The sequence below is a fragment of the Procambarus clarkii genome, chromosome 85 (genome assembly GCF_040958095.1).
Source record: "Procambarus clarkii isolate CNS0578487 chromosome 85, FALCON_Pclarkii_2.0, whole genome shotgun sequence".
NCBI lineage: Eukaryota > Metazoa > Arthropoda > Malacostraca > Decapoda > Cambaridae > Procambarus > Procambarus clarkii.
Genome location: NC_091234.1, coordinates 21,477,073 through 21,500,617, shown reverse-complemented (window position 1 = coordinate 21,500,617; position 23,545 = coordinate 21,477,073). Strand labels below are relative to the sequence as shown.

At 45.9% G+C, this 23,545-nt stretch overlaps 1 protein-coding gene across 2 annotated transcripts in view; it reads left to right on the top strand.

The window, feature by feature from the left end:
* The first annotated feature begins 417 nt into the window (after window positions 1-417).
* The window catches only part of Rpn5 (regulatory particle non-ATPase 5), a 37,036-nt gene continuing 13,908 nt past the window's right edge, over window positions 418-23,545 (top strand). The window contains exons 1-4 of one of the 2 annotated variants that reach the window (XM_045728479.2): window positions 418-569; window positions 12,951-13,288; window positions 18,586-18,803; window positions 20,656-20,815. In XM_045728479.2, coding sequence (XP_045584435.2) covers window positions 12,956-13,288; window positions 18,586-18,803; window positions 20,656-20,815 — 711 coding nt within the window. In that variant the 5' untranslated portion in view covers window positions 418-569; window positions 12,951-12,955. The remainder of the gene's footprint in view (window positions 570-12,950; window positions 13,289-18,585; window positions 18,804-20,655; window positions 20,816-23,545) is intronic. The other variant, XM_045728480.2, reaches the window with a different exon arrangement.

The following is a 23,545-nucleotide window of genomic DNA, read 5'->3' as shown; positions in this document are numbered from 1 at the left end:
ACCAGGAGTCCTTGTTGGCCGTAGCTTTTAGCCTGGGCAGTATTTTAAAAAATACCTGAATTCCCGCCAACCTTCATAGACCCTGCTCAGGCAGTGAATGTTGCAAGGCTACCTTGCTACACCATATGGATAATATTTTTACATAAAAAATAATTATTTTAAAACAACTATCTTTCATACAACTATGTATGTAAAAACATTACCTATCAATAGCGTATTAAATGATAATGTGCAAATGTAATCCGGAATTATATGCATATGACATATTATTGACTTTCTATAACATATTATTAATATAGTTACTGTATAGTACAAATTAAACATTTGTAGTGCCTATTATTAGCTAAATATAAAACATATATAAAAAAATAACAAAAAATACATCTAGATAATAAATTAGAAGTAACATATATCTACAAGTCGAAGATTTGCGTGAGAGTTGTATCGTTTGTTTACGTGAGTCGCCGACTTGAGTGAGTGAGTGAGTGAGGGAGGGACGAGCCACACACACTCAGGTAACTCAGCCACTGCTCACACCTACTCTACACACTCAAGGTTCAACTCTTCAGGTACTCAAGAGTATCCAGTGATGGTGTATGAGTATGAGTTTTGTTGCGTGATGGTGATGAGGTGAAGGTGAGAGACCTCCCAGCGGGGGCCACCTCACACACCACATTTAGTTAGTTTTTTTTAGATAATATGGATGTTTTTACATTATTGTAAAGCCACTAACACGTTTAGCGTTTGGGGCAGGTTATAAAACATGCTCATAGGGCCGTCTTAACAGCAGTGTGGGCCCCAGGGCACACACCAGTGTGGGCCCCTATGACAACCACTCGCAGGAATAAAAATTAAATGGTGGATAATATTAAACATATATATTTATTTTATTGGTAATTCAAGAAAACTGGTGTTAAAACATTAAACAACATTTTGTAGAGAGGCGACTAAACATTTAAACAATACACAAGGCTTGAAAAACACAATAATACTCAGTAAGCTACACAGATTAGATGGCACAGTATGAAATTACTACGAACTTCTTATTATAACAAGCATTTGCGGCATTTCTTTTCAGAGAATTGAAGTACAGTGTTGTTGGCTTGAAGTCAATGGTCGTCAGGATGTCATTTTCCATGCACGAATGAAAGCCAGTTTAAATGGTGCTGCCCCATTGTGCTATGAAGCAGATTTGTTATAAGTTTCACTCTTGAAAAAGAACGTTCTCCTGAACATTTGGTCACCATCGTGCACAAGAACACACTGAGTGCAGTTTCAACATTCGGGAATACAGATTTCAAATTGCCCGAAAATATTTTTTTGTACGGTGCAGGGAGTGTCACAATTGTCATCAAGAGCCATGGGGTGCTTGAGATGCTCACATTCATTTAAAAGATCATAATAGAGGTTATTCATAATATATAATTCAAGGGAGCCGGTTGGCCGAGCAGACAGCACACTGGACTTGTAATCCTGTGGTCCCGGGTTCGATCCTGGGAGCCGGCGAGAAACAATGGGCAGAGTTTCTTTCACCCTATGCCCCTGTTACCTAGCAGTAAATAGGTACCTGGGTGTTAGTCAGCTGTCACGGGCTGCTTCCTGGGGGTGGAGGCCTGGTCGAGGACCGGGCCACGGGGACACTAAAAAGCCCCGAAATCATCTCAAGTTAACCTTAAGAAGTAACTTCTGCTGATCCATCATATCTACTAAGATGCACACTTCATTTCCATTTTCTCCATCACAGTAATCTGTATCTGGACACACACTCCTGGTTTTGAATTCATATTGACTTAATTCAGTAATTCATATTGACTTTGTCTCTTAGTTTCCTGAAGGCAGGTTTTCATAGACTCAAGAAGATTTGTGGCAACAAGGATGTTCACATCCTTTGATTGTAAGATCTTGTTTGTTTCGTTCATTCTTTCTAACATGTTATTCCAAAGCATTGAGAAAGTTTCCAGGTTTTCCATTTTTTATTTTTTGCTCAATCCTTCTGCCTCTCGCCTTGTAGTCAATGAACTTGCGTTCATTGTCAGCTGATAGAGAATCCAGTGCATGTTTTATTTTCTCAACCCCCCCCTCCCCCCTACAGAGCACGAACAGCATCAAAATGTGCTGACCATCGTGTGTTAGAGACACTTGATCACAAAATCTTTTCTCAAAGATGATGTCAATACATTCCAGCGATGATTAGAACCAGCAAAAAATGAATAGAGATGCTGAACAAAGTCAAAGAATTTGACAGCCTGTAGCCAACACATTGCTCCTCTTATGCACACCAAGTTCAGGCTGTGTCTAGCACAGGGGACATAGATGGCAAACTCATTGAGTTGATGAATTTGTGCTTACAATCCAGTATATCGTCCAGATATATTTGAGACATTATCGTATGACTGACCACAGCACTTTGATAGTAGAATTTTGTTCTCATTAAGAAAATCCACAACAGTGTCTGTTAGATCCTTTGCTCCGTGAGAAAAGATGGGGATGAACATCAAGAAACATTACACAGGCTCACAGCCTTTAATATGTCGGACAGTAAATGTCGGTTGATCTGTGTGAGAGATGTCTGGAGTGGAGGTCATCTTAAGTTGCCTTAAGATGATTTCGGAGTTTAGCGTCTCCGCGGCCAAGGCCTCCTGTTTGTTACACCCCCCTCCCCAGGAACCAGCCCATAGCAGCTGTGTAACTCACAGGTATCTGAGAGGAGCTACGAGTCGGGATACAAAATCCACTTTAAAATATCCTTCAATGAATGTGTGATGAAATACACCAAAAGTTTTTTTTTTTTTTTCCACAAATTATTCTTGTAAAATAGGGGTGCGTCTTGGGCGATGGTGCGTGTTTTACGCTGGCAAATACTAGTACAGTAATTCAATAAATTCCTCACTAGTACCCTATTTGCAGATAAATATGACAGATTCCCTTTTTCAAGCTTTCCATACATTTTGTGATGTTCTTGCAAGAAAGGGTCAAATTCACTAGGCAGCTCAAGTATACCTAAATAGTTGCCATTTTTTGATGACCCAATAATCTGACTTTCACCACGAAATGGCAAACCTCTGATTCTAATTTCTTGTAATTTGTAAGACAGCGAGTTACAGAAACTTTACGTGTCAACACTATGCCAGTATTCCTGCTCTAAGCAATGTTGCTTAAATAATAAAGAATCTACACTTCTAGTTTCTTTATGCCTTTGTTTCTTTATTGAGGCCCCCTCCCCGCTCAGCTCGTTGTCGCCGTGTGGGGGCTTGGTGGGCGGCTGCCGGAGTGTGATGCTCCTTGGGACAGTCCTGTCCTTTTCTAGCCTTGTGCTCCTGCTGCCGTCCTCTCCAATTCTGCTGGGCATCTTTTCCTTTTCCTTCTGTTTCGTTTTTCTCCCCCCTCTTCTCCTATCTGCTTGCCGTTTCCTGCCGACCTTTTGCTCGTTCTGGTTCTTCCCTTGGACTTCTTCTATTTTGACGCCCGGGTGCTTGAGGAGGCATACTCTTGCACCCGTAGAACTGCAGTACCCGACGTCGAGAGCGAGGGGAACCTTTTATTGTCAATCCCCACTTCGTCACTGAACCCGATCTCGACGGACTGTCGGTTTCTTAAGGTGGCGTTTGTGGGGCGTATACTCACGACGCACCCCTAGGAGGCCCCGACAAGATCGGCGATAGCTTCTTGTTGGGTGTCCTGCCTCTAATTGTGGCTCCATGGTGGGTGTGGGGGCACATTCGTGAGTGAATTCTTCTTTCGTCAAGATGATTACCCCTGCTTCGGCTTCTTCTGGTTTACCTTCTCAGGCTCGTGGGGTGGGCGACCAAGCCCCCGAGTCGGTCCGTATTGGAAGACCGGGCTCTGTAGCCTCCGCTGCATTGGGCCCCGACCTTGCTCCTCCTTTGGCCTCTCTGACTCCTTCCCCTGGCTCCCCTCCCTCCTCTGTGGTTGGGTCGAGCCCCAAGCCCCCAGTGGTGACTACCTCGTCCCCTGGCGCGGCTCCTTCTCTCGTTGTTACTACTGCGCCTTTTAACCCCTCTCTCTCTGGGGGTTCTCACCGCCGTTCTCGTCACGGCCGCCCTCGCTCGATTCCTTCCAGTTCTGCTACCTATCAAGCCTTGTTTGGTCCCGCTTCGTGGGCCAAATATTTTGATCTCCTCCCTCTTGATTCTGCGCCTCCTGACGATTTCTCCCTTCATCGACATCTCATTGATTCCGTGGATGCCTCCATTACTTTTAACCCCACTCGTCTCGGTACGCGTGTCGTTGCTGCTCCTTCTCAGGATGCTGCTTCCCGCTTGGCTGCCTTATCCTGCCTTGGCGAGACCCCCGTTCGGGTCTCGAAGAACGTCCAGTTGAATGCCAGTGTTGGCACTATTTTGCTCCCGCCCCATGTTGCGACCGGTGTTCGGGACCTACGCGACTGCCACGACGATATTCGACATATCCTCGCTGCCCAGGGCCATTCTATTCTCCAGGTGGACACGTTTACTCGTCCCCCTCGTGGTAGTCGCCGTCAACCCCTCCGGGTTGTGAAGATTACCTTTGATGGTAGGACCCTTCCACCCTCTGTCATTCTTGCTGGTGCCAGGTGCTCTGTCCAGGAGTACATTCCTTCTCCTCGGCTCTGCAACAAGTGCTGGAGGTTTGGGCATGGTGCCCTCCGCTGCTCCGGGACTGTCTCTCTCTGTCCTTTGTGTGGTGGCGAAGGTCACTCTAAGTCGGAGTGCGCTTCTCCCCAGGCTCGTTGCCTCAACTGCGGTGAGGCCCATCCTACCTTCTCCCGTGCGTGTGTCCATTACAAGCTTGAGGCAGCCGTCCTCAACTTGAAGCACCGGGAGCATTTATCTTTTCCTGAGGCGAGGCGCCAGGTTCGCCGGCTCCCGCCTTATGCTAATATCTCTTATGCTCGCGTGTTGCGCTCTTCCTCTCCTCGTCCTTCCCGCCTTCCTCAGACTCACAACCGTTTCCAGGCCTTGGACCCTGATGCGCCCACTGCCCCCTCCTCTGTCCCTTTGGGTTCTCTCCCGAAGGATCCTCCTCCTGGTCCTCTGTCTGGGGTTCCCCTTCCTTCTACCCGGTCTGTCGTGTCTTCTGTGTCTCCTTCCTCGTCCCCCTCCGATCCTCCTTCCCATCCTCTTCCTCCATCTATCGGCTCTCCCCGCCGCCTGTCGGTGCGGGCGGATGTCCATCGCTCTCCTAACGGCCGTCGTGTGTGCTCTCGTTCGGCTTCTCCTGTTGAGACACTGGAATCCGTTGCCCGGTACGTAGTTGCTGGGACACCGGTCTCTTTAAGTCAGAAGCGTAAGCCTGGCTCCTCTCCTTCCTCTTCCCCGGCGGGTAAGAAGGCTTCGCTTTCTTCCTCAGCTCCTCCTTCTGGCTCTGTTGCTCCTTCCACTCCCGTTTCAGTGCTTGCGCCCCCTGTTCCTGCTATGGAGGTTTCTTTGGCCCCTGCTTCCCTTTCGGTTGCTGCTCTTGCTGGGGTGCTCTCCTCTCTTTCTACTCCCCCTCTTCCTGCTGCTGTCCTTGACTGCTCCTCTCCGTTGTCTCCTCCTCCTCCTCCTCCTCCTCCGGACCCTGCCCGCCCACCTCTGATCTGTTCTCCCGTTTCCTTCCCTCCGTCTTTGCTCAGTTTACCCATGCCCCCTAACCCTGACTTTGCTGACCCTGATCCCGACCCTGATATTCTTTAACGTGCTCTGTTGGTCTTTCGCCTTTGTTTCTTCCTTGTTCTCTGTTTTTGTCCTTTCTCTTCTCGTCGTTGTCCATTCTTCAATGGAACGTTCGAGGTTATTACGCCAATTTCCTCGAACTCCAACTTCTGGTTTCGCGGTTTTCGCCCCTTTGTGTCTGTCTCCAGGAGCCGATGCTTGGTGCTCGTCCTGGTCGTTTTCGTGGCTATTCCTTTCTCTCCCCCCCCCCCCAGCCATTGCTGGGGCTTCTAATTCTTCTGCTCTCTTGATTCGGGCTGATGTTCCCTTTGTTCCTTTACTTTTTCCTTCGCCTCTCCATTGTTCTGCTGCTCGTATCTTTGTGGGGAAATGGTACACAGTTTGTTCCATTTATCTCCCCCCGAGTGTCCCGCTCTCTCTTCCTGATTTGAAACACCTCCTAGACTCCTTGCCGGAGCCTGTGCTCCTGCTGGGTGACTTCAATTGTCGTCATTCTCTTTGGGGTGACGTTCTGACGAATACCCGGGGTCGCCTCCTTGAGCCGTTTCTCCTCTCTTCTTCCCTGTCTCTTCTGAATTCTGGTGAGCCCACTCATTTGGACTCTCGAACTCGCACCCTTTCTTGTCTTGATCTTTCTCTCTGCTCTTCTTCTCTTTACTTAGATTTCACATGGCAGGTTCTTGATGACCTCCATGGAAGTGATCATTTCCCCATCCTTGTTTCCTTTTTCTCTTTTCGCCCTTCCCTCTCTTTCCCTAGATGGCAGTTTGCTAAGGCGGACTGGACCCTGTTTTCCCTCAGTGCTACTCTCTCTGACCTCTCCCTTCTGCCCCTCTCTCGCGCTCTCCTCCTTTTTCATGACACTGTCTTCGACGCTGCCCTCCGCTCTATTCCTCGCTCTTCCTCTCGGGGTCCACGGAAGTGCGTTCCCTGGTGGAATGCGGACTGTGCTCGGGCTGTCCGCTGTAAGCGTGCAGCCTGGAAGAAGCACCGCCGTAGGCAGACGACCGATTCTTTTCTTTTCTTTCGGAAAGCGAGTGCGGTGGCCCGTAGGGCCATCCGTACGGCTAAACGTGAATGTTGGGCTTCTTATGTCTCGACAATTACGTCCGAAACCCCTCTGGCCCAGATCTGGAAGCGTATCCGCAAGATAGCGGGTAAGTTCGTTCCCGATGTTTCACCGGTCCTTCACCTCCATGATACTCTTGTGGCGGACCCGTTGCAGGTCGCTTCCGAACTGGGTTCCCACTTTTCTTCTGTTAGCTCTGGTCTTCATCTTCCCCAATCTTTCCTTCTTCGTAAACCTGTCCTTGAGTCTCGTCCTTTAGATTTCTGCACTCATCTTCAGCTTCCCTATAATGATCCCTTCTCTCTCTCTGAACTTCGTTCTGCCCTGGCCCTCTGCGGTTCTACGGCGGCGGGCTCCGATGGTATTCATTATGAGATGCTTCGCCATCTCCCTCCGAGCACGTCTCAGTATTTACTGAGTCTGTATAATCGGATCTGGGAGTCGTCGTCAGTCCCTGAGGACTGGCTCGATGCCGTTGTCCTCCCTGTTCGCAAACCAGGGTCTCTGGGTACTTCCCCTAAGGACTTTCGCCCTATTGCTCTCACAAGTTGTGTCTGCAAACTCTTTGAACGTATGGTTAACGTTCGTCTGATGTGGTTCCTGGAACACCATCACCTCCTCTCCCCTTCTCAATTTGGTTTCCGCAAGTGCCGCAGCACGACAGATGTCCTGGTGAACTTGGAGGTCTATATACGTACTGCTTTTGCTGCGAAGACCTCCGTTGTTGCCGTCCTTTTTGACCTAGAAAAGGCTTACGACACCACTTGGCGTTATCATATCCTATCTCAACTTCATTCTTTTGGCCTTCGTGGTCATCTCCCTCTCTTTCTCCGCAGCTTCCTCTCTCGTCGTTCCTTTCGGGTGCGCCTTGGTACCGCTCTCTCTCCCCCTTTTCAGCAATACGAAGGTGTGCCCCAGGGTAGTGTTCTGAGCACTACTCTTTTTCTGGTTGCCCTCAATGGTCTTCTTTCCTCTCTTCCTTCTGGTGTCTTCTCCGCTCTCTATGTCGATGATCTTACCCTTTGTTGTCAGGGTGATGATTCGCCTCTCCTTCAACGCCGGCTTCAACTTGCGATTGATGCCGTGTCGTCTTGGGCCACAGGTCATGGCTTCAAGTTCTCTACTTCTAAGACTTGTGCCATGACTTTTACGCGGAAACGGGTTGTTCTTCGTCCCTCTTTGTCACTTTATGGTCATCCCCTTGAATACAAAGATTCCGCGAAGCTTTTGGGGTTATTCCTTGACACTCGTTTGTCTTGGTCTCCCCATATCTCTTACCTCCGTGTTGAGTGCTCTAAGTCCCTTACCCTCCTTCGGGTCTTGTCCCATACTTCTTGGGGGGCAGATAGGCGCACTCTCCTTGCTTTACATTCCTCTCTCGTCCTGTCTAAGCTCGATTATGGTTGCCCTGCTTACTCGTCTGCTTCTCCTTCTACTCTTCGCCGTCTTGATGCTTTGCACCATACTGGGTTGCGCCTCAGTTCTGGTGCCTTTCGTTCGACTCCCGTCCTTAGCTTGTATGTTGACACTGGCTTCCTGTCTCTCCAGGACCGCCGTGATCGCTACTGTCTTCGGTATCTTGCGCGGTCCTTGCAACATCCTTCCTCTCGTCTCTGTCGTGCTTTAACTTTTACCCCTCCTGCGGTTCCTGTTCCTCTTCACCACCTCCCTCTTTCTGTCCGGTTATCTCGCCTGCAGGATTCTCTTTCCGTTCGTATTTCTGATGTTTCTTCTCGTGTTGTTCCTTCTTTGCCCCCGTGGAGGGTCCCTCTTCCGCGGTTTTGTACATCCTTGACTCGCATCACTAAAGCTTTTACCCCTCCTACAGTTCTCAAACGCCTTTTCCTCGAGCACTTTTCTTCTCACTCCCGCTCCGTTTCTGTCTTCACCGATGGGTCTAAGTCAGCGGACGGTGTTGGCTACTCTGTTGTTTTTCCTGATCGCACTTATATGTGTCGCTTGCCTCCGGAGACTAGCATCTTTACAGCGGAACTTTATGCTATTCTCTATGCTCTTCGTCTCCTGCTTTCTCGTTGTCAGTCTTCCTTTGTGGTTGTTGTTGACTCTCGTAGTGCCCTCATGGCTCTCGGGTGCTTTAATCCAGTTCATCCGGTAGTTGTCGAGATCCAGCATTGGCTGTTTCTCGTTCACAGTAAATTTAAGTCGGTTGAGTTTTGTTGGGTTCCCAGCCATATTGGCGTGTCTTTAAATGAGCGTGCGGATGCTGCCGCTAAGGAAGCTGTCCGCTCTTGTCCCATCTCTCGTAAAGGCATTCCGTATTCCGACTTTTACCCGGTTATCCATTCCTCAGTCCTTACCCGTTGGCAGGCTTCTTGGTTGTCTGTTACTGGTAACAAGCTACGTACTCTTAAATGTTGTGTTTCCTCGTGGCCATCCTCCTTCCACCGTAACCGGCGGTGGGAAACAGCTCTAGCGAGGTTGCGTATTGGCCATACTCGCTTAACCCATGGTCACTTGATGGAGCGCCGCCCTGCTCCTTATTGTCCTAGTTGCATTGTCCCTCTTACGGTCGTGCATGTCCTTCTTGAATGTCCTGACTTCCAGGACGAGCGTGTGTCTTGCTTTCCGACCGCCCCTCGCGGTCACCTGTCCCTCGATAGAATTCTTGGTGACTCGGATACTTTTGATATCGTTCGCCTTATGCGTTTTTGTTCTCGTATTGGCATCCTTGATGATATTTAGCACCCTCTGATTATTTTGCGTATTTGATGGTGCTACATAGCCTTCCCGGTTTGGTGCCTTCTTTTGATAATTACTTACTTCTTTATTGAGGAGCCTGACAGCTGAGTGGACAGCACTCGGTATTCATAGTTCTGAGGTTCCGGGTTCGATCCCCGGTGGAGGCGGAAACAAATGGGCAGAGTTTCTTTCACCCTGATGCATCTGTTCACTCCTAGCAGTAAACAGATACCTGGGAGTTAGACAGCTGCTACGGGCTGCTTCCTGGGAGTGTCCAGATAAATGACCTCACTAGAGGTCCACTGCTAGGTGAACAGGGGCATCACCCCTGGGCAGATGCCCTGGGCCAGTGTCCATCGGGCCCATGCGGTAAGACGGCTCTGCACTCTCCCACGACACATCCTTCAACCACTCATGGGTATTCAACACGCTGTACTACTGCCACGTCAAGGACAACTGATGCATTCACATCCCAGACGTAAAGATCTGGGATGTTACAACCTGACATAACACATCTTAAACTAATCCAGCCAGCTTCTTTATGAATAACATATTAAGATATTAAGCAGTCCCCGTGGTGTAGTGGTAAGACACTCGCCTGGCGTTCCGCGAGCGCTATGTCATGGGTTCGTATCCTGGCCGGGGAGGATTTACTGGGCGCAAATCCTTAACTGTAGCCTCTGTTTAACGCAACAGTAAAATGTGTACTTGGATGAAAAAACGATTCTTCGCGGCAGGGGATCGTATTCCAGGGACCTGCCCGAAACGCTACGCGTACTAGTGGCTGTACAAGAATGTAAAAACTCTTGTATATATCTCAAAAAAAAAAAAAAAAAAAAAAAAAAAAAACATCTAAGCTGCAGATACTATAACCGATATTAACAAGAACTCGGAAGACTTTGGAAGAGAAATTGACAACATGCCTATGCACTCAACCTCCTGGTCCTGACTCATGGAATTCATTATTCATAAAGAAATGTAAAGTACCAGTAGCATGAGTGCTCAGTGTAATATGGAGAAAGAGCCTGAACAGGGGAAATACCAGCAGCACTTAAATCTGCAGATATAGCTCCTCTGCACAAGGGGGGAGTAAAGCTTTGGAAAAAAAAATTATAGACCAGTTTGTACTACCCTCACACAAAATAAAAGTTTTTGAAAGCGGGATTAGGAATTAAATTTACAGTTTTGTGGAAAATAATGAACTACACAACCTAGGATAACATGAATTTTGAGCAGGAAGATCCTGTCTGTCACAGTTACTCAGCCACTATGACAAAATCATATAAGCTTTAGAAGAAACGCAAAGTGCAGATGTTGTATACAAAGACTTTGCAAAGGCAAAACATTTTTCATTCTTATCTGTGGATATAGACAAAAATACTAGTCAAACCTTCGTGTCATCCATGGCAGATGATACAAAAATCAGCATGAAAGTTTCCTGTGTAGAGGACACTGAAAAACTACAGGCAGATATTAATAAAGTCTTTGATTGGGCAACTGAAAATAACATGTTTAACATTGACAAGTTCCAGGTACTGAGGTATGGTGTAAACGAGGAACTTAAACAAAACACAGGGTACAGGACACAATCAGACCTACTCATAGAAGGAAAGTCACATGTAAAAGATCTGGGAGTTATGATGTCTGACGATCTGACGTTTAGTGAACATAACTGAGCAAATATAGCGGCAGCCAGGAAAATGATAGGATGGATTATAAGAATGTTTAAATACAGAGACCCCACAGCAATGCTAACATTCTTTAAATCACTGGTGCTGTCCTGTCTTGAGTACTGCTTCGTACTCGCTTCCGCTTTCAGAGCGGGAGAGATCTCTGAAATAGAGGGAATACAGAGAACATATACGGCACGCATTGACATGATAAAACATATAAGTTATTGGGACCATCTCAAAGCTCTCCAAATGTACTCCCTAGAAAGGAGATGAGAAAGGTATCAAATAATATATACATGGAAGTTACTTGAAGGCCAAGTCTCAAATTTGCACAGTAGAATAATGACATACTGGAGTGAAAGATATGGAAGGAAATGTAGAATAGAAAAAGTGAAGAGTAGAGGTGCCATAGGCACAATCAGAGAACACTTTCTGAACATCAGAGGTCCACAGCTGTTCAACACCCTCTCAGCAAGCATTAGAAATATTGCTGGAACAAAGGTGGATGTGTTCAATAGACACTTAGATAAGTTCTTGCAAGAAGTGCCGGACCAACCAGATTGGTGGATATCTGCACCTGCGGGCCACTCTAAGCAACAGCCTGTTGGACTGTTCCGGAGTACAAGTGTCTATTGAAGAGAGAGAGAGATCAGTGGAAGAAACAAAAATATTCATCACAGGCTTAGGACTCTTATGAATTTTAGGAGGTGATTTGGGCTTATTTTCACTGATGGACCAAGTTGAGCCAGACTCGGGGAGTAGGTGAACTCGCAGAATCTTCTCCAGGTATGCTCCAGGTACCTACCCCAACTTAAACTAACCTTGTACAACCTAACCTCACGTTACTTTACGTAACTAAACCTACCCTGACTTTTCTGATTTGCGATTAACTCCCAAACACACTTCAACTCTCTAAGTCAGTCGCTTGACTAAACCCCCACACTTTTCATAGAATAGCAACACTTTGCTACCACCATCAACACACAACCTCATACTGATGTATACTATTTTACAAAGATGGCTGTCTTTTTATCATTTATAACTTGGTTGGTCTGCTCTTCCAAGGGTAATACTGAAACATTTTATCTTGGTTTTACTTCTTATTTGAGCTTTCTTTCATAGTTTCTTGTGACTTTTCTGATCTTCCGGGGTAGCTAAATTTAATGCGCTTTTATATATCTCGTAATCTATATGATTCCTGATGAACTGACACTTCCAGATGATGTGCTTAGTTGTTAGAGCATTTGTATGCCTTTCTTGAGGTTATCTTGAGATGATTTCGGGGGCTTTAGTGTCCCCGCGGCCCGGTCCTTGACCATTGACCAGGCCTCCACCCCCAGGAAGCAGCCCGTGACAGCTGACTAACACCCAGGTACCTATTTTACTGCTAGGTAACAGAGGCATAGGGTGAAAGAATCTGCCCATTGTTTCTTGCCGGCGCCCGGGATCGAACCCAGAACCACAGGATCACAAGTCCAGTGTGCTGTCCGCTTGGCCGACCGGCTCGGCCTTTGTCATCCGTTTAGTTATTTTTCATTTTCCTCTCCTCCTCCTCAGCACATCTTAAAACAAGCTCAGTGATGACCTTTGTGAAATTTTCCCCATAATAGAACAAGACCTCGAAGCATCAACTCCCTCCAGGAGATATTTTACAATTGCTCTCCATGATAGTCTCCTCGAATGTAGTGTAAGGGAAATCATTATCTTGGACATATATATTGGTTTTTAGAAATAACCAAGTGAATTTAATTTGATTTGAATATGTACTACTTGTAAAAATTAAGGATTGTTCTAATACTGTATGTCTTATTTTACCTAAAGATTGTAAATTTCTAGAGTTCCCTTTTATTTCAGCCAATATGTCGTCTTCTGAAAAAAAGCCAGCAGACAAGAAGCCTGCAGATAAGAAGCCAGCAGACAAGAAACCTGCAGACAAGAAGGCTGCAGACAAGAAGCCAGGAGACAAGAAGCCAGCAGACAAGACGCCTGCAGACAAGAAGCCTGCAGAAGCAAACGCTGAAGATGGCACTTTGGGCAATGTTATTACCGAAGGTGGAAGACTTGTCAAAATGGAAGTGGATTACTCAACCACGTGTGATGAAAAAATCCCAGCAGCCCAACAGATGGCCAAGGATGGTCGCGTTCAAGAGGCAGTGGACAGCTTGATGGTGCTGGAGAAACAGACACGAACGGTTAGTGCTAAAAACATCCTTATCCATATACTGGACTCCAGTTTTATAGTGCAGTAGAATATTCCTAGAGTAATTACTAAATACAGTATAATATTAAAATATTGAATAATAATTTGTTGTAACCCATCAATAGTTGTATGACAATCATAAATTTTTCTGGGGGAGCCCCTTTGGCTCCCCGGAGCTATCCAGGTTGATATGTATATCATTAGACTTTTGGCATCATTCAATGTGAATGGAGTTCTAGGCCTACCGGAGACCATGAGTCAGAACCTAGCCCCCTCAGAGAGGCACGAGGAGCAATGGCCTATAGAAATGCAAATGAGATTTGGAGCATTCTGTCTGCCATCGACCGGGCCAGGCACCCAGAAAGGTAAGCGTCTCAAAATAAACCCTTATTCTGATTAAAAGGACTAAAATAGACAAATGAGTGGACGGAACTCCCCAAATGAAAATGGGTAAGCGAGCATGACGTCACACAAGAAGCGCCGCATGTCTGCGCAGCTCCCCCCACCCTGAGAGGGGGGAAGGGGGAGCCCCAGTGGCGATCCACTCTTCAGTTCTCGGCTGATGTGATTGTGGGATGGAGGTTCCATGATTGATTGTGGCAGGGCAGCTGGTCGACCGAGCGGACAGCAAACTGGACTTGTGATGCTGTGGTCCCGGGTTCGATCCTGGGCGCCGGCGAGAAACAATGGGCAGAGTTTCTTTCACCTTATGCCCCTGTTACCTAGCAGTAAACTAGGTACCTGGGTGTTAGTCAGCTGTCACGGGCTGCTTCCTGGGGGTGGAGGCCTGGTCGAGGACCGGGCCGCGGGGACACTAAAGCCCCGAAATCATCTCAAGATACTCAAGATAGGTTCCTCCCGGAAGGGTCGTGCCAGGGCTTGGGGTTGCGCTCGTCGGGGTAGGCCACAGGTGCCAGGTTCGGAGCCGGCGCTGCCTTCGGTACCGTCTGTGTTTGGTTGGCGCGGTGATCGCTCTGTGCGCAGGTCAGGTTCTCGTAAGGAACGTTGTCCCTTTTGCAGTTCGCCCCATTGATGGGGATGGGGGGAGAGGCTTGCTCTGTTCACTCAACCCTGGTCTCACAATTTGTAGGCTTTTTGGGTCGTTTCCCATGACCTGCGGTGGTGTTGGGGTGGCCGCTCCTCCTTCAAGGGGTTTGGGGCAGGCCTCTTCTCCTTCGAGGGGTTCGGGGCAGGCCTCTTCTCCTGCGCTCTGTCGGGTCATCTTGGTGTGGGTGCAGTTAGGTGTGGTCAAAACGATGTCTCTCAGGTGGGTTTCCCCACCTGTTTCCAGTACCGAAACGGGACTGTGCAGACCTGCGGTTCATTCTGGATTTGTCCTGTCTGAACTCCTGGGTTTTTTGCCCCTTCTTTCGAATGACCACTCTGTCCCAGGTCTGACTTCTGTTGGAGCCGGGCTCTTGGATGGTGTCCCCTGGACCTCTGGGATGCATATTGGCACGTCCCGATTCATCCGGGGTTCAGGGACTGGCTCAGTTTTGTTGTGGGGCATCTTGGTTAACGCTTTCATTAGCTCCCATTCGGGTTGAACCTGGCTCCTCGCGTGTTTACACGCCTCACCCAGGTCGTGGTGGCCCGTCTGCATCTTTTAGGTGTTCGGGTGTTGGCCTATCTCGACAACCGGCTGGTGTGGGTTCCCAGTCGGTCCGCGTGTCTGTTCGCCAGGGATTTAGTTCTTTCTCAACTTGCCCTGTTCGGGTTCCTGGTGAACTGGTGGAAGTCCTGTCCCCTCCCAGGTTCAGACTTGGCTGGGTTTTGTGTGGGACTCACGGACCGCTTCCTTGTCTCTCCTTCGGCTGTAGTCCCACATGTTTTTTTTTTTTTTTTTTGAGGGGAAGGGGGCCTCCCTGGTCATGCAGCAGTTGCTCGAGTGTCTGTGCGGGAGCCTGAACTTTGCGATGATGATATACCCACGGGAGTCAGGTTTGGCTTCTTCGGCTGTTATGGTTCCTTCAGGGACATCCCTTCTGCCTCTCTCGCGATCGCTGGGTTCAACCCCCAGGGGGGCCTTGTGTCAGCTGCTGCATCGCTGGCTTCCTCTTCGGGTTTTTCGGGGTTCAGTGCCTTGGCGCCTACCCGAGCCCCCTCACTCGATGTGTTCATGGATGCGTTGTCACTCGGCTGGAGCTTTGGGACCAGTGCTCACCAGGCCGGCCAGAGGCGGTGGGGGTTTGTCTTTCTGTCGTGCCCACAGCATGGTGCAGGAGTTCGCGGAGGTGTGGTTTTCACTTCGGAGGGTTCGGGTCGCCCGTGGATCAACGATCCGGCTCCATTCGGACTGCTCCCCGGTGGTTCATTGCCTGAACCGTGGGTGTTCGATGCGGTCCTTGGTTCTTTGGGACTTGGGACGAGTCACCCGCTTAGGGTGACTCGTCTGCTGAGTTCTCAGGGTTTAGCTCTCCTGGCCGTTCACGTCCGGGGGGTATTCAACGTCCTGGCGGACAGCCTGTCCTGGTTCATTTCCCTGTCCATGGAATGGACGCTCGATGCTGACTCATTTAGTTGGCTCTGCCAGACATTCGGGCGCCCAAAGGTGAACCTCTTTGCGTCGGCATGGTCGAGGCATCTTCCAGTATATGTGGCGCCCTTCCCTGACTGCGAGGCTGTCGGGGTCGATGCACTGTGGCAGGACAGGTCAAGGTGGGGGTTCCTGTACCTCTTCTTCGTCTTGGCGGCAGTATGAAGTTTCCTGGCGGTCCTTCCGGCAGGTTCTGGCTCATGGTCCCTGGTATTCATAGAACTCCATTCACACTGCCAAAGTCTAATGATTGCTCCTATCCAGGCTGATATGTATATCTGCTGGAGCATCCAGGTCTTGTCCAGAAAATGGTGTTTCATTACGTTCAGTGCTGGTTTTCTATGGTACTTGATGATACATATCTATCATGTCATATAATCATATCCCCAAAGCTAAAACAGAAATTAGAAACTAATTGGCGGTACCTTATGCGGTAGGACTTGAAAAATTTTCCTGGTTTTTATGAACCTTAATATCAATTTGGTGTTCAATAATAGTACGATCAAGCCTAATTTAATACAAAATTTCCCTGGTACAGCAGGTTGTTTGTATTCAATTCCCTGCAATGATTGTGAATCTGTGTACCTCGGACAAACTGGAAAATCTTTATAATGGTGTTTTTCCCAACATGCTTATAGTATTAGAACTGCCTAAACGTTTAGTGCATTGTATCTACACACAGGTTTGTGTGATCACACTCTTAGTTGAGGAGCTGCGAAAAGCATTACCAATTACAGCGGTTTCGTGGAACGGAATTTGATCGAGTTTGCCCTAATCAGTCAGTGTCCAAATCTATCTAACCACTGTGATGCACCGAGTTTATTGTGACATTCCCCCTGTGCACATGAAATCAAGTGTTCCCCAAAAATTCTTTTTTGTTTGTAAAATGATAAATGTCCTTCCCTGAACATGTCTATGTAAAAATAAATACCAAATTCCACATACTTTGGCTGTGTGGACGTGAACAAGGCACGCTGTGACGTCATCACGGGCTGGTCGTTTGTGCGTGAAGCTCCCAGAGGCGGTCGCGCGGGCCATTCATGCACTGCGAGTTGCCACAAATATATTTTCAATTATTTGTTTTATGTATTTTCAATGCAGTTTTATTTGTTTTTTTATCATATATGATTCATATTTGTGTCCTTTACAATATGTATACAATAGAGCATTCATAATGTTCCATGGAACTGTGATACGAGTGTCAGTAATGTGTCCACAATAAATGTTTATTGTTGCAATATTACCTGTTAAAAATTCACTAAAATTACAATATGTACAGTTTCACACACTATTTATACAGTAACACACTGTATTACACACTCTCGGTACTTCAGAAGTGAGTAATAATCAATGAAGTAGTCCATGGTACACAGCGCGACGTCGCTCTCGTTGCACCAGGTACAAATAGATTTTCGCTTCCTGGTTCTTCGTTCTGTGTGCTTGCAAATAATGCACTCACGTACACCCTTGGCTTTAGTACTTGTAGGTGGTATGTAGCCAAGCTTGTAAAGCATAAGGTAGTCTTGAAAAGATTATAGGAAAAGATCAATTTGTAAGGTGCCTGACTGAAAGAGATTCATTCATTGTCGAAGAGTGTCAATCAGTCTGGAAGAGATTCAGTTATTCTGGAAGAGATTCAGCTATTCTTGAAAATATCTATGGAAAACACCACCATGGAAGCCGCTAACATTGTTCATCCCACCATGGAAAAACGTCGGTGCAAAAAACATCGGCAAAATTTTGTATGTGCAAGCATGTGAACTCTAGTTCATTCCTTAATCAATAAAACCCCAGAATGCCCTCCAACCTTAGAACCTTACAGAGAAGCCAAAAAGACCTCTGCACTGCTTAAGGTGAGGCATCTCCCACAGGAGTCTGGTCAAACACCTGAACCCATCAGGTTAGTAACCTTGTCAGGGCATAGGCAACACCAGCAAGCATCTAGGGAAGGGCAGCCCTAAGCACATGCAGCTCAAAACGAACAGTTTTCCAAGTCCCACACAACAAATGAGGCTTGTTAACTCACAATTGTGAAACAAATACTAAAAAAATGGAATAATAAACGAGCAAATATACCCCCATAGGACAGAGTCCAAAGGATGGCCAACGCTTATCTAGACAATCTGAGATCTGTAGAGCTGGAGACTCCTGAAGTGGTCAGACAAATCTGACATCGGGCAAATGACTCCTGATTGTTGACACAGACAGAGCCGGCAACTCCAGTGTGCTGCCACCTGGTGGGATGACCTAATTACTGGGTTGATAGTTTGCAAAGTAATTTGCTACATTGTTTGCTTTCTTAAATCTCGAGAAAGTCTCTCACTTAAATCCAGAAAAGGTTGGCAGTTTCGCTTTGCTTACATTCTGGGGGTTTGATTCTTCAGTGAGGGTGATCATGAATCACCTGCTCTCTGCACGTCTGAGGAGGGTGTGTGTTTGGTGGGGCTGGGGGGGGGGGGGGCAGGTTTTAGCCTCTGGTACTTGATAGTCTTTTAATGACTCACAATGGCTGATGTGGCTTATGATGTGATGTGATGTGGAGCTATCTCAGTGCTGCTAGCAACAGAGTTACACTTCTGACTCCCCATCAAAGGAAAATTATGGAAAACCAGGTTTCATGTAAACTTGGATAGGGTCCTGAGCAATATTACGTTGTTCTGGAGGAATACTGGTACAATGAAATTAGTATTTGCAGAATAAATTATGTTCAACCACCCTGACCCAAAAATGTTAATTTTCAATATTTTCTTTAGGGAGCTGATGCACATTCCACAAGTAGAGTTCTTGTTGCTGTTGTGGAGATTTGCTATGAAGCTGGAGAATGGAATCTGTTGAATGAAACTGTAGTGACGCTTACCAAGAAGCGTTCCCAAATCAAGATGGCTGTAACGAAGATGGTTCAGAAGTGCTGTGAATATGTGGACAAGACTCCTGACAAAGAATCTAAACTCAAATTGATGGATACATTAAGGTTTGTTGCACCTAAACTAAATTGCATCAACACTAATTATTATTAGACATAATTTTTAAAAAACTTGATGTTTTACCATTTTGTATTTTTCTGTGGGGAGCCCTGTCGGCTCCCTGATGCTATCTTTCTGGTCAAATGCTATACTACTCGAGTGTCATCAGTAGCAGAGTTATTGAATGCCTACTGGGGTCCATGAGCCAGAACCTGGCTCCCTCAGAGAGGCGTAGGAAACAAGAGCCCGTGAAAACCTTAAATGTAAAGTTTGCCATTGACCAGGGAAGGCACCCAGAAAAGTAGGCGAATCAAAACTGACTACTGCCTGGTTGAACAATGTGGTCTACGCCAAAGTCTAGACAAAGTTTTGCTGGTTTGTTTTCTTTGTGGGGGAAAGTTCTTTGGATACTTTGAGGGCGTAGGTTGCATTGCTCGACCAGACAGTAGCACCCTACCTTTCTGGGTGCTTTCCCTGGTCGATGGCAAGATGACAAACTTTATATGTAAAGTGTTGAAGGTACATTGCTCCCTGTGCCTCTCTGAGGGGGCCAGGTTCTGACTTGTGGTCTCTGGTAGGCAAACAAGAACTCTGAAGTATGAAACACAAGAAGTATGGTACTTGATCAGTAAGATAGCTTCAGGAGCCTCCAGGGCTCACCCAAAACCCTGGTGGTTCATTACATTCAATGCTGGTTTTATTGCTGCCAAAAACTATGAATTGCCAACATTTTATCAGTTATCTCAATTGGTTGTTAATCAAGATATGTTATGTATAGTGGATAGGATTATTGAGTCAGATCAGGTCAACATTCTGGCACCAGTAACACAAGAAACTTTTCAAACATCTGTGGAAGGTAATGGTGGTGCTATGGAAATACTTAGGACCATTCAGATCAGCCCGAATGACTGAAGTTTAATCGTAAAATCGTAAGTCCCTCCATGCTCGAATGTCTTAAATGTGTTGTAGCATGTTTTGTTCTCTGCGTGGAGGTTTGAAATTCTTCTAATATACTATTTTAGAAGGTTCTATTGAAAGTTTTAAACTCGACCTGATGGGAATGTAAGGCATCATTCTCTGAACTACTCCAAGACTTGCAAAATAACTATGGATTTTTATGAGTGTTACTAATGATAATCACTGGTGGGAAGATCATTTAACAGTTTCATTTAGTGGACTCTGCAGGAATTGTTAGGTATATGCTTATTATTATCATTATTGAGTAGAGAGAGAGTAATCACTCTAATGTAACTGCATCAATGAGGAAATCCGTAGGAGCAGTGATGAGGGTTTGAACCTGTGCGATGAATGTTCCCACACAGAAGCTCTAGCTACTAGACCACGACATGGTACAGTATAAGGATTGCAACCTGGAGTTCTACTGAACACACAAGGATTTCCTGAGGCTCCGACTGAAGCCGGTACAGGATTTTCACACAGTCGCTCCGTGCACTATCTGCCGTCAGACATAGAACAAGTCTTGGATGACAGAGCCAGAGTACATGGGGGTGGGGGGATTGTGTGAAAATCCTGTTCTGGCTTCAGTAGAAGCCTCGGAAAATCTTTGTGTGTTCAGAAGCATTCCAGGTGTGCGTGGGAACATCCACTGCATAGGTTCAAACCCTCATCACTGCTCCTATGAAGTTTCTCATAATTATTGAATGTTACCAATTCACTGTTGTCATCTACAAATCTAGAGATCACGAGGAGCATTTCATCTTAAGTTCTAACACCTATTCAAAACATTTAGTAGAGTTTTGATCTTTAAATAGTACAGTACTGTACATTACTGGAGTATCAATTATCATGGCAGTATCAATACTGGCAACACTTCTAAAGTTAAAACTCAATTGTTAACAGGACAGTGACTGCTGGCAAGATTTATGTGGAGGTTGAGCGTGCACGGCTCACGCACAAGTTGGCCATGATGAAGGAAACTGAGGGAGACATTACTGAGGCTGCTACCATCCTACAGGAACTACAAGTTGAAACCTTTGGTTCAATGGAACGTAAAGAAAAGGTAAGATCCTCTCTCTCTCTATCATAAAAATGTCTTAATATTCATCATGCTTCTTAATATTGGAGCTGTAATAATTAAGACTACATTAGGAAAAGATGTAATAAATCAGACATAAAATTTGAAAGATTGAAAAAAATATGATAATAACAATAACAGTATGCTGCAGGTGCAGCGTACACTTCCACATCATTCTGGTGTTGAGTACTATTCTCAAGAAAATCTAGTGAGGACTTGGACACATTGCTTTGTGGAATAATTATATGTATGTATGTATGTATGTATGCATGTATGTATGTATGTATGTATGTATGTATGTATGTATGTATGTATGTATGTATGTATGTATGTAAATCACAAAAAATAAACACGTGATTAAAAATGTGACAGTGTCAGTCCACGGAGGAAAATTGAAACAGGAATTTCCTTAAGTGCTTTCGTATATTAATACATCTTCAGAAGGAAGATATATAGATATATGCGGAAAATCCACAGAGAAATATGAAATTCTCTGTGGATTTTCCGCATAAAATGATCAGCGTTTTGTGATCGTCAATTGCATATAGATATATATATATATATATAATACACATCTTTGTTAATAGCGTAATGGCATTGTTACAATATTTGCATACTTTCCTATCAATATTTTAATTTGTCTTTATAGTAGTTGTTAGATTTAATGTTCTGTTATTGGCTATACTTGATTTCTTTGTCCACATTTTCTGGTCTGCTATTTTCTGTATTTTTTTTGTATTGATTCTGTTTGGCTGTGTTGCTTTTGATGTTGCCTTTTCCTGATCTTGTAATTTAACATTTAACTCTGCTTTTGTTTCCCTTCCTTTGTGTTTTTTAGAATTGAGGGATTGTTATAGTTTGTGCTTATGTTCATTTAGTTCTTTTCCCACTGTACATAGATTGTTGATAAGGTACCCATAAAATTATATTTTTGGACATTTCTGGTCCGTTGAGATTTGTCTTTCAATAAGATACAATGATAATGACCTTGTCTGAAAACTGATATTAAATGGGGTTGAATAAAATTCAGTAAAGAGCACAATGGCAACAAGACACTGCTCCAACCATTGTTGTACTCATTATCCTCACAGGGCTAAAGGCCCTGTGGGAGCCGGTCGGCCGAGCGGACAGCACGCTGGACTTGTGATCCTGTGGTCCCGGGTTCGATCCCGGGCGCCGGCGAGAAACAATGGGCAGAGTTTCTTTCACCCTATGTCCCTGTTACCTAGCAGTAAAATAGGTACCTGGGTGTTAGTCAGCTGTCACGGGCTGCTTCCTGGGGGTGGAGGCCTCGTCGAGGACCGGGCCGCGGGGACACTAAAAAGCCCCGAAATCATCTCAAGATAACTCAAGATAACCTGAGGCAGTGTGTCTGGTCAGCAGCGTTACTGGCTTGGGGATTTGATGGTGCCTCGATGGTCACTTATTTTGGAGCTTTTCTCCTCTGGCTTTCCAGGGTTCAGTACCGTGGTGGCTTCTATGTTTGCCATTGTGTATCTCGGTCTTAGTGTTATTGCTTTCTATAGAATGCTGCTTTCAGAGCCACTGTTGTTAGTCCAGAGTGGATCTTGCTTTTCGTTCTTATCTCACATTGTTCACCTTGTCTTGTAGTTATGGTCATTGGGTTTGACCTGGGTTTTTCTTCAACTAAGTTTCAGGTTTCTCTTAAGACTCTCCATTATGTTGGTGTTGGCAGTGGATAATTGGCTTGGCATACTCCTTATTTTGCCTTGTTTCCAAGTTCGTTTTTGTGTTTGGTTTGTGCAGTTTGAACCTCTTCTGTTGTTTCTTGTCAAGCATTAGACCCTATGCTTTTTATTGTTTGTTTATTCTTGTGTAGGCCTGATTTGTTTGACCTTTTGATTCACCATACTGTGTATTCTCTGCCTGCTGTGTTCACCTGTGGCTGTGCCAGGGGCTGAGCGGACAGAACACTGGACACGTGATCCTGTGGTCCCAGGTTCGATCCCGGGCACCGGCGAGAAACAATGGGCAGAGTTTCTTTCACCCTGAGGTTCTGTTACCTAGCAGTAAATAGGTACCTGGGTGTTAGTCAGCTGTCACGGGCTGCTTCCTGGGGGTGGAGGCCTGGTCGAGGACCGGGCCGCGGGGACACTAAGCCCCGAAATCATCTCAAGATAACCTCAATGTAACCTGTATCAAGGTATCTCCTGCCGCTCTGTGAATCTGTTCCCATTCTCAATTTCAGGATTTTATCCTTTACGTGCAGTTTGCTTTTAATGAATTTATAGAAAAGGCCTGGATCTGTTTTACATTTGTCTGCTACCCTTTTCTCAAAGTCCTTTTCTGCCTCTCCTCACTGCTGTGTACTGTATTTGTTTCTTGCTTGTAATGCTTGTATGTTTGAGGGTTAAGCTTCTTTCTATATTGTACCCATTTTCTTGTCTTTTTCTCTCTTGCCCTCTCATAATTTCTATTGATTCTTTATATTGTTGAAGTGTGTCACCCTTAGTTGTCCATGGGTCTTTGACTCATCTATGAGGCTCTGAGGTTTGGCTTTATTGATAAGCAGTCCACTAGTTCACTATGGTTCATGTTCTTGTACATATGGCACACTTTTGACATCCTTCGTAACCACGTATTTCTTTTGTGCTGCATTTAGTGTTTGATCATCCAGTGTATATATATCATCCAGTATAAACATCAGAGGTCCGCGGTTGTTCAACGTCCTCCCAGCAAGGATAAGAAATATTG